This window comes from Cryptosporidium hominis, assembly GCF_000006425.1.
Source record: "Cryptosporidium hominis TU502 chromosome 6 CHRO016147, whole genome shotgun sequence".
NCBI lineage: Eukaryota > Apicomplexa > Conoidasida > Eucoccidiorida > Cryptosporidiidae > Cryptosporidium > Cryptosporidium hominis.
In genome coordinates, this window is record NW_667245.1 from 1,291 (window position 1) to 12,022 (window position 10,732).

General features: G+C 30.4%; 6 protein-coding genes across 6 annotated transcripts; 3 read left to right on the forward strand and 3 right to left on the reverse strand.

Annotated features, from left to right (window-relative positions):
- The first annotated feature begins 572 nt into the window (after nt 1–572).
- On the forward strand, nt 573–1,055 carry Chro.60461 (hypothetical protein). Its single annotated transcript, XM_661302.1, has 1 exon — nt 573–1,055. The coding sequence occupies one exon, from the start codon at nt 573–575 to the stop codon at nt 1,053–1,055; it is 483 nt and encodes a 160-aa protein (XP_666394.1).
- Nucleotides 1,056–1,197: 142 nt separating this feature from the next.
- On the reverse strand, nt 1,198–3,135 carry Chro.60460 (transmembrane protein). Its single annotated transcript, XM_661303.1, has 1 exon — nt 1,198–3,135. One exon carries the CDS (start codon nt 3,133–3,135, stop codon nt 1,198–1,200), a length of 1,938 nt encoding a protein of 645 aa, XP_666395.1.
- A 1,445-nt stretch (nt 3,136–4,580) lies between these two features.
- On the forward strand, nt 4,581–5,888 carry Chro.60459 (elongation factor 1-alpha (EF-1-ALPHA)). Its single annotated transcript, XM_661304.1, has 1 exon — nt 4,581–5,888. The coding sequence occupies one exon, from the start codon at nt 4,581–4,583 to the stop codon at nt 5,886–5,888; it is 1,308 nt and encodes a 435-aa protein (XP_666396.1).
- A 659-nt stretch (nt 5,889–6,547) lies between these two features.
- Nucleotides 6,548–7,021, reverse strand: Chro.60458 (hypothetical protein). Its single annotated transcript, XM_661305.1, has 1 exon — nt 6,548–7,021. One exon carries the CDS (start codon nt 7,019–7,021, stop codon nt 6,548–6,550), a length of 474 nt encoding a protein of 157 aa, XP_666397.1.
- A 254-nt stretch (nt 7,022–7,275) lies between these two features.
- Nucleotides 7,276–7,935, forward strand: Chro.60457 (thioredoxin-like protein). The annotated part of the gene is made up of 1 exon (XM_661306.1): nt 7,276–7,935. The coding sequence occupies one exon, from the start codon at nt 7,276–7,278 to the stop codon at nt 7,933–7,935; it is 660 nt and encodes a 219-aa protein (XP_666398.1).
- A 90-nt stretch (nt 7,936–8,025) lies between these two features.
- Nucleotides 8,026–10,647, reverse strand: Chro.60456 (elongation factor-like protein). The annotated part of the gene is made up of 1 exon (XM_661307.1): nt 8,026–10,647. One exon carries the CDS (start codon nt 10,645–10,647, stop codon nt 8,026–8,028), a length of 2,622 nt encoding a protein of 873 aa, XP_666399.1.
- Between the last annotated feature and the right edge of the window lie 85 nt (nt 10,648–10,732).

Below are 10,732 nucleotides of genomic sequence, written 5' to 3' on the forward strand. Positions count from 1 at the left end.
TCTCTTAAATATATATATATTCTTATCTTATTTCTTAATTCTCTTTATTAAATTTTCTTATTTTCACCTTTCTTATATTATTCTAGTAAAACAACAGCCAACTCATCTCAACCACTGACTTTTCTCCAAAATCTCTCCTTCCTCTTTAAAAATTGTTTCTTACAAATTTCTTAAAAAATTATTCACACGTAAATTACTGACACTGTTTCCCCACATCACTGCCTTGCATGTCACTGCATGCAATTTGCCACTTTTTTACTTGCATGCAATTGGCGGGAAAAACACGTGTTTTTTTTACAAATATTGTTGAGTAAATTATCACAAAAGTCTTCTTGTAAGATTTAAACTTAAGAAAAATTGACTGAGAAAGAGAGGGATTTTTTCTGTGGGTAGCTTATTCATAAAATAAACAAAATTCAAAAAGTATCGCTCCTTTATTCAATTTAACAAGAAAAGATAGAAAAAGTGACTTAGAAAAATAAATTGGTCAATTATTTCTAAACACATAAACAACCTACCAGCAACATTATTTTATCTTTAAGGTAGAAAATAAACAGGAAAAAATAATAGAAATGAAAAAGCTTTCTTTTTTATTCTTGTTTTTTTTTGAATTACAAAATGCATGGTCAAGCTTAAACTCAAGCCTAAACTCAAGCTCACATCAACTCATTCAAAACAACTACTGGAATTCTCACTTTCCACATATAAAACCAATTAAGCCTGGAGAAACAACCACATTAGAAACTGGTATATTTAAATGCCATACTGAGTTAAAAGATGAAAAAACTATGAGAATCTCTTGGGAGTGTTTTACTAAAGTACATAATGTCATTTGGATTCCAAATAAAAAGACTTTGAATGAAAAAAACAAATATTTAATCAGTTTCACTGATTCTTTGGGTACCTTGTATACTTTTCCATACTCTCCAAAAAAGTTACTTAACCTCTGTACTAGTACTAGCATTGATATATTCGGTAATTTTAGCGAACAAGAAGTCGCAATCTTGCCAAAAGACTTTAAATTTCTAACTGTAAATGAATGTATTAACTATTAAATCATTTCTCAATTATTCAGAAATCAATACTTAGTTTACAAATCTAAATTATTAAGTTTATATAATCCCTTTATAAATATTTACTCACCTTAATACCATTAATTCAACCACCAAATGAATAAATACTTCTAAACTTATTATTTTATTGATCTTTAGTGATCTCTGCCATATTTCTTTTAATTATACAAAGAGTATTTTCATTGATTCTGTCTTTTAATTGTAGTCTGTTTTTCTCTATATTATACATTGAAACTAAAGGAGATGCTTTGCTGGCATACATTGTTGTCATAGATATTGAAGGAATTCTATTATTTCTTCTCTTTTCTTTATTGTTAATGTAAACCACTAAGCTAAGTTCAGCCACTTGGCCTATTTCTACATTCAAATTCTCATAGATTTGTCCAGTTCTTGGAATATAATTAAAAATTGGATTCAATAGATTGTATTCAAATTGACCTACTATAATACTTTGTTCTATATTATCTATTGTGAGATCTGTTTCAAATTGAATAATATTAATAAGTGAATATGGAATATTATCTGAATAGTCTAAAGCATTGATCCATTTGATTTCATTACTATCTTCTATTATAAATTCATTTATAGGAATGGTTGCTTTCCATAATAATTTTGAATGATTATATCCTGAAATAGTAATGGTTTTTAATTCATCCATTTTATTATGAGTTTGACTTTTTATAAAACCTTTACTTATTGAAATAGGGAGACGAGAAATAACAATCTTTTCATTAATTATCTTAAGTTTCCCTAATTTGGAAAGTAATTTAATATTTAAAACTTGGTCGTAATAAGTTTCCCACAATCCCTCCCAATTACAAGAAAGATTTTCATCACTAGAGAATTGTCTTGGCAAAATACGAACATTTGGTTTCAATATTGAGAAATTCATAATAGAAGAAACTCCATTCCATGCTTTTCTAATCACTCTAAATTGATCATAAAAATTACCAAATAATAGATTTGAACAAATCTTAGCACCATTAAAAGGAGAAATAGAGAATTTATCACAATTGTAATTTTCATGATGATCAATAATTATATAGTGTTTTCCAAGCTTTTCATTCCTCCAATTTTGCCAAATATCAGAATATGGATTGTTTTGCTGTAGAATCCAAGTTAAACTATTGATAAAATTAACCCTGACATATCTACTTTTTAGAAATTGACTCAAAGATTCATCAAAAAGTAGATTAGACTTGGTTTGAAAATAGGTACTTTTACTGTGAAATTGACTAATATATTTTAATTGACTTTGATCGTCTTTGATTCTATTTGTCTTCAAAAATTTGTCTTCTTGATTGAGAAAATCCGAATGTAATGGAGGAAGATTATAATTATCAATGATTGTATATATCTGAGTTCTTTTTTCATACATCATTTTGGAAGCTCTCTTACTTGCTTTTCTTTTAATAAACTTGAATAACTTTTTGTTTTTTATAAGACTTAAGAATTCCTTCCAAATATTGATAAATTTAGATATATAACTAATCCCAGTGAATTGTCGAATGGAACTTTTGTAATAACTCATTATAATAATTTTAATACAGTAGAATAAACTTTTCCTTGTTAGCTTACAATGTCTTTGTATTTTACTAGTATCATCAGACCTTGTTCTAGAAACACCCTTAATTTTTGAACCATATACATATCCTCCATTTAGATCAGTAATTTTTGGAATTAAGAATAAATTAAATATACTTTTACCAACGAAGAAATCTTTATTAAAATATCCGATACCTCCTTCATGATCATAAATATATTTTTTTACATCAAGATCAAATTCGGAAGAGTCAGAAATTTGATTAAGATATTTACAAAATGGACCATTAATTGAATTGCAAGTTTGAGCATATTCTAGGTGATCATCTTTCAAGTAATCATGAGGTATATTACCATCTACGTTACTGATCTCGATAAGAATATGCCTTTTAAGCCATTCTACAATATGATCAGGTAATGCAGAATAGATATTTAGGGCAGAAGTTCCATTATGAGATAATATCAAGAGAACCAGTAATAAAAGAACTGTTTCTGTTATTGGTATTCTCTTGACTGTCATCTAAATTTCACACATAGATTATAGGAAAATTTAGGGAGAATATTTTCTAATTACAAATAATAATTCTTGTCTTTTTAATAATTCTCCAACTCTTATAGTTAGAAATAACTCTTTTTAGCTTTGTTATTGTGAATATAATTTAGATCTCTGAAAACTATTTGAATTAGTTTTTTATATTCTCAGATTTTAATTCCAGCTTAAATATTTAGTTGTGGCAATTTTTTCCTACCTCTTCTAAATCTAATTATTTCCAAATTGGATTTAGTTTTTATTATTTTATTATTTTTGTATGCCTTCTTGTACTTTTCTGCATGAAGCATGCATTTCAACAAACTTGCCGCGCGCGGCAAACGTTGCGGTGCATTTTTAGTTTTTAGAAATGAGGAGATTTTTAGTTAGTTTAAACAAACTCAGATAGTAATAAAAGATAATTGGGTGGGTTATCATTAGGAAAAAGTTAAAATAGGAAAGAGAAACAACTAAAGAGAGAGTATAAAAAACATTTATGACATTTGGAATTAATTATAGATGTGTTTTAATATAACCGAGTAAGTTGGCGCCATTTGGGGTATCGTTGAGAAAACACTAGTAAAAGTTTGATACAATTTTTGATTAAATAAATTTTAAACGATAGAAACAAAATAGTAAGGAAAGGGTTTATTTCAATCTTTCAAATTGCATTTGTTATCTATAATATTCCTTTTACCCACGAATAAATACGAAGGGTGGGCGCTATAGCAATGAATTTAAAGAATATCAGTATCCCCTTGAGTTTACCACTCAACTTTTTCATGTTACTACTCACTTTGAATCCCTATTATTCTTATCTATATTTTGTCTTTTTGAACTTATCTTCATATTTTTCTTAAATGTTTCACACACAAATGCAATTTGCTAAACACATCGTCTGGCGCGCGCGGTTTGGCAATTATCTGTGGGGAGTAGACAAAATTAGTTTTAGAAATAAGTTATTTAAACAAAATATATTAAAAATCTTTAGTCTCAGAGAAAAAAGAAAACAAACTTCTTTACAGATGAAAACATAGTAGCGAAAGAGTGATTTAAAAAAAAGGAAAGAATTCTGAAGAATAGCATCCATTTTACCAAATCTGTGAATTAAGCGGTAACATAATTGAGAATGGGCGGCTGTCTTATAGAGAGACATTTAAATATGGCGACAGGAACTAATATTTTAATTCAATAAGAGACAGAAAATGATATATTAGTATCCTGTATTTAAAAAAGTATTCAAAGAATATAATGTAATATTGGAGACACCAAATATAATTGAACTAAGTGAGGGGACTTTGCCAAAACAATAAAAAGCTATATTTTCTCCAGGATTACTGATATAAGCTCGTACAGGGAAAACACAGATATAATATATCTTTTCTTTTTTTTCGAAAAAGTCGTAATTTGCATTTTTTTAAAGAAATCGCGTAAACATGGGTAAGGAAAAGACTCACATTAACTTGGTCGTTATTGGTCACGTCGACTCTGGTAAATCAACCACCACCGGTCACTTGATTTACAAGCTCGGTGGTATTGATAAGAGAACTATCGAAAAGTTCGAGAAGGAATCTTCCGAAATGGGTAAGGGTTCCTTCAAATACGCCTGGGTCTTGGATAAGCTCAAGGCTGAGAGAGAAAGAGGTATTACCATCGATATTGCTTTATGGCAATTCGAAACCCCAAAATACCACTACACTGTCATTGATGCCCCAGGTCACAGAGATTTCATCAAGAATATGATTACTGGTACCTCTCAAGCTGATGTTGCTTTATTGGTTGTCCCAGCCGATCGTTTCGAAGGTGCCTTCTCCAAGGAAGGTCAAACTAGAGAACATGCTTTATTGGCTTTCACTTTGGGTGTCAGACAAATGATTGTCGGTATTAACAAGATGGATACCTGCGAATACAAGCAATCTCGTTTTGATGAAATCTTCAACGAAGTTGATGGTTACCTCAAGAAGGTCGGTTACAACACCGAGAAGATCCCATTCGTTGCCATTTCTGGTTTCGTTGGTGATAATATGGTTGAGAGATCTGACAAGATGCCATGGTACAAGGGTAAGACCTTAGTCGAAGCCCTCGACACTATGGAACCACCAAAGAGACCAACTGACAAGCCACTCCGTCTCCCATTACAAGATGTTTACAAGATAGGTGGTGTAGGTACTGTCCCAGTCGGTCGTGTTGAGACTGGTATCATCAAGCCAGGTATGAATGTTACCTTCGCTCCAGCTGGTGTTACCACTGAAGTTAAGTCAGTAGAAATGCACCATGAACAGATGCCAGAAGCCGTCCCAGGTGACAACGTTGGTTTCAATGTTAAGAACGTCTCCATCAAGGATATCAAGAGAGGTTTCGTTGCTTCTGATGCCAAGAATGACCCAGCTAAGGGCTGTGAAGACTTCACTGCTCAAGTTATCGTCCTCAACCACCCAGGTGAAATCAAGAACGGTTACTCTCCAGTCGTTGACTGTCACACCGCTCACATTTCCTGCAAATTCCAGACTATCACTGCTAAGATGGACAAGAGATCTGGTAAGGTTTTGGAAGAAAACCCAAAGCTTATCAAGTCTGGTGATGCTGCTTTGGTTGTTATGCAACCTTTGAAGCCACTTTGTGTTGAGGCCTTCACTGACTACCCACCTCTAGGTCGTTTCGCTGTCCGTGATATGAAGCAAACCGTTGCTGTCGGTGTTATTAAGTCTGTTACCAAGAAAGAAGCCACTTCCAAGAAGAAGTAAACTTTTCAAATCTCATTTTTTAGAGGTTTTGACTAGAGACTTAATTCAAACGACTGTTTATTATTTCCTATGAAAATTGGAATTGTAATCTGACAGACTAATGACTTTTCTTCGCATAACAACTTACTGGCGAAAATATCCCTTTCCGCTAATGGACCCTTTTGGGCTCCCGCCTAGTTCTTTTTGTATGCATGCATGCATGTATGTAATTGGGTTGATGTGGACGGGCTTTTACTATTTAATTTTTAGTGTTTAAGAATGATAGTTTAGGTATTTTTGAGAGTAATTTGTGTGCATGAATTCTATTTTCTTTCGTCTATGTTGATGTGCCTATTTCGCGGTTTCGTTTGGTTGGGATTAAGAGGTTAGATGTCGCATTCTAGTGTATTTCTTTAAATGCACACGCATTTGTGGAATACATTGGAAAAAGTTGTATTTTGGTTTGGATGGAATACTATCTTAACAAGATTTTGTCTGATTTTGTTTTCAAATTAGATTTGAAATTGAAGAGATAATTATTTGTTCAAGTAATTAAGTAGGTTGAATACAAGTATGTAAAAATAGAAGAAATAAAGAATAGATGGAATTATTAAAAAAATATTATGCTTTCTATAATATAATATAGATAGATATAAATAAATGTAAGAGTACAAAATAATTCATCTTTTTTTAATACTCTTAGCAACTTTAACAGATTTGTTAACCTTTTGTTTTCCCTTCTTTGAGTTCTTGACTATATCCATAATCTGGTCATTTCCATGATCATTATTTTCAAATTTTTCCATAAGCTTTGACTTAATACTGTCAATTTCATTAAAATCAGGATGTTGAAGAACATCCCTGTAAAATTCTATAGATGACCTTTTAATATTTTGTATCTTCTTCCTCGAAAGTTTATTTTTCTTGCCTTGCTCTTGACTAGATGCTTCTTCCTTGTCAACTTCCGAAGCATTTATAATCTCATGCTTCAGGTTATTCAAATTGTAGCACTTTTTCTTTATATTTTTAGCATTTTCAAGTTGTTTCTCTCTTAATAAGTAACTGGTCAAATCCTGTTTTCTTTTCACCCTCTCTAACACTAGTCTTCTTTTTCTTTGTCCTCTTGTTAATGGCTTCCCTAAATTATCTACCATTCTTATAAAAAATTACCTTGCATTTATTGTTAGTCAAAGTTTGATTGCTTTATAGCTTTTGTAATCTAGTCTAGGCCCGCCAAAACGGTTTTGGCGGGTCGTGCTTGTAAATAGTAACTAATCATAGAATTAATAAGGTAAAAATAGATAAATTATATATTGTGTTTTAAGTAACAATTTGCAGTATAAACTTGAAAGTAATTGTTAATCTTGATATAGTGTTTGCAATTAATAATTTGGTTGTATTCAAAAAAATGTCAACAACTTTAAATTCTTTTGTAGGAATCACAGATTTTGTTCTTGGGAATTGTTTGAGTGCAATATTAATTCTTTCTGGAAAGGAGGAAATAGATGGAAGCCTTCTTGAATTGGAGAGTGTCCTTCAAGAAAGCTTTAGTAATGTAAAATTTGGTAAAATCTCACCTTCTGGAGTGAATGAAATTTCTGCAATAAAACAATTTGATGTTAAGGAGCTACCTTCAATATTATTATTTACTTGTCAAAGCTTAAAACCTTATAAAGTGATTTCAGGTTATAACCCATCGGAATTACATACAAATCTTGAAGAGCTAATAAAGATCCAAAATTTAAGTATCCCAAGCCAAAATGAAAAGTTTAAGATTTTAACAAACTTTAAGAGTTTAATGGTTTTTATGAAAGGTATTAAAGAGGAGCCATATTGCAGATTTGCAAAAGGTCTTGTTTCATTATTGGATAGTATTAAGGTAAAGAATTATGGTCATTACAATATATTTGAAAATGAAGAGACTAGACAAGGCCTCAAAGAATACCATAATTGGCCAACTTTTCCTCAAATATGTATTAATGGAGAATTTATAGGAGGATTAGATATCTTGAATGAAATGCATTCTAATGGTGAATTAGTTAATGAAATACCAAAAGATGCATTTTAGTTTAGTTTTACTGAGGTCTTTACATTATTATTAGTTTGTTAATTTTAAAATTTTTGTTTATATATAAAATATTAATAAACGAATTGGAGTTTATTTTTTTTTATTCAAAGTTCTTTGTTTTTCAGCTGCCATGACTATTTTGTGTTGAGTAGGAAGTCCTTTTCTTTGCCTTATTGAATTGATGATCATTCTCGCAATATTTGTGTTATTACCAAAATTATTCGAACTATTTTTGTTATTATTAGGTTCATCATCATTATTACATGAATTTAAGCCAAAAGAAGCTTTTCCAAGTAAATTATTATTACTTTCATTCATATTTGAATTGTCTTTATCAATTCCAAATTGCAAATTGTAGTCATATCTATTACTGTTTGAAATTAAGAGATTAACTTTTGAAAATCCTTCATCTTCAAACTCTTCCATGGTCATACTTGATTCAGGGAAAGGATCTTCATCCAGTAATTCCCAATGTGAAAAAGATAAATTGAATGAAATATTACCACTTGCCTTACTTCTCAATTCTTGGCTGATTCCTAGTGATTCAATGATTGGTATATATGCTTCAATTTTAAAAGTTGAAGTACCTTCTTTAAGCTCTTCATTAAATACATTTCCTCTTCTTTTATTAATAACACTGTAAACCTTTCCTAATACACTTTGTTCGCAGTAAATAACAAGATTCAAATAGATTTCATATATTCGAACATTTCCTCTTTGGAGAAATGCTTTTCTACACAACTCTTTGGTTGTTGTAGTTAGTTGGTTTGACATTAAACTAATTGATTTCTGAATATTATTAAAGGATAGAGTAAATTCTTGGTTTTCAAGATGTTCAGCTTTTAAAAGTTGCTCAATATCAAAATTATCAAGAACCAATTCACTTAATATAAAGTTAACACCTCTTATTGGTTCCTCACAAAGAGGACCTGATACACTTGCAATTTCGAATCCTGTAATGATTCCATTAATAACTTTTCTATAGAGATCAATAACATCTTTTTGAACTGGAATGGTTAATTCTGGATAATAATTAGAATTATAAGTACATTTTAAAGACCAATTTAGTGTTTTTAGATTTTTTTCATTACTTGTCAATATAGTAATACTTCCTTTTTTAACAAAAATTCCAATTAATACAAAATCTTGAAGGCGATCAGATTCAAGAGAACCAGCATTATAATTTGGAGCATTTTTACATAGGATTATCTTGTTAATCTCATCCAATTTGTCAATATATTTGTAAGACTCATTCGTGATATTAGACGGATTAACTACTTCAAGAATCAGAGATAAGTTTTTTTCAATATATTCAGTCAAATCATGTTCCATCGGAACTGCTTTAATCTGTATACTGGCTAATTCGCATGGTATCTTTGCAGTATTTTCATTTTGGTCTTTTTCAATTGGATGGTCAAATTCATTTTGTTGATCATTATTTTCTTCTTTGTTTTGATTAGTTGTATTTCCACTCCAAGGTGGAAAAGGTATATGAGGGCAAAAGTTCTGAACCTGGTTAGAATTTATATGATTTACCAGACCTTCTCTTATAGCGATCAATGGTTTTGAAACAGATAGAGGTATTTGTGCAAATACAAATTGCAGATCGGAAATACACCTTTCTAAATGAACTTCTCCATGGCATCCGAGGATATATTCACCAGTGTCTAAAGTATCAATTTCAATACAAGGATCTGATCTTGATAATAATTCAAGCCCTCTCAGCATTAAAGGAAGATCTTGAATTCTTTTTGGCTCAATTGAAACTTTAATAATGGAGGATAAGGAAGAATTAGTATTTGATTTGTATAAAGAGTTGAATGCAGGAAAATTGGGATAATTTGAGAGTGTCAATGTTCTGTCCAATGATGATATTCTTCCAATAATCCCATCATTATTTTGAATATTCACTTCATCTTGTATTTCTTTTAAACATAATGCAAAAATATGACCATTTTTTACTTGATTTACTGGAATTAGATCACTACCAAGAAGATAAAATAACGATATAATTTGTACTTTACTGTTGCCGTTATTATTGAGGTGATTTGAAACATACAGTGAATCTCCAACTTTAATATTTCCATTAAAAACTCTAGATATGCCAACAAAGCCATTTAACTCTTCATTACCTTTTAATCTGTCTTTAGTTAGCCTATTATTTGTCAAATCGCATGCTGAGAATTTTGAAATAAAAACTATATCAAGGTCATCTAGCTTTTCGTATTCCACCTTTGAAGAGATTAATTCTGTATAGATTGATGGAAATCTCAATTTGTTAGATTTATTTGGATCTGGTATATAATTAATTACTCTTTCAAAAATACTCTTTGACAAAGGAAGCCAGTTTGTCATAATATTTCTGCAAATAAATGCCAATAAATTTGAGCTCTTTACATTATTTAGATCATTTTGTATTTTTAAATATTCACTAATATGGCATTCAATCTCAGAAGAATTTATTCCCAGAACTTGAGTAATTTTTCTGATTTTTTCTTCATTAAAGTTGATAAATATATTTTGATAAATATTCCAAATTGGGTCCAAAATAAACTGTTCCATCATTGTTGGCTGGTCTTTTTTTGTCCCAGTATTCGAAACCTTTTTTGTTTTACAATTGTAATAAAAATTACAACTAATGGCTTTCTGGAGATTGCTTCTAGTTTTTGAATTCCAAGGTAGATCTAACTTTGTTGATATACTTTTAAGCATATTTCCTCCTGTAATATCCAAGCACCAACCATGAAGGCATGACGTAAAGATTATATTTCCATTTGAAAATGAAAACACCAGAGTC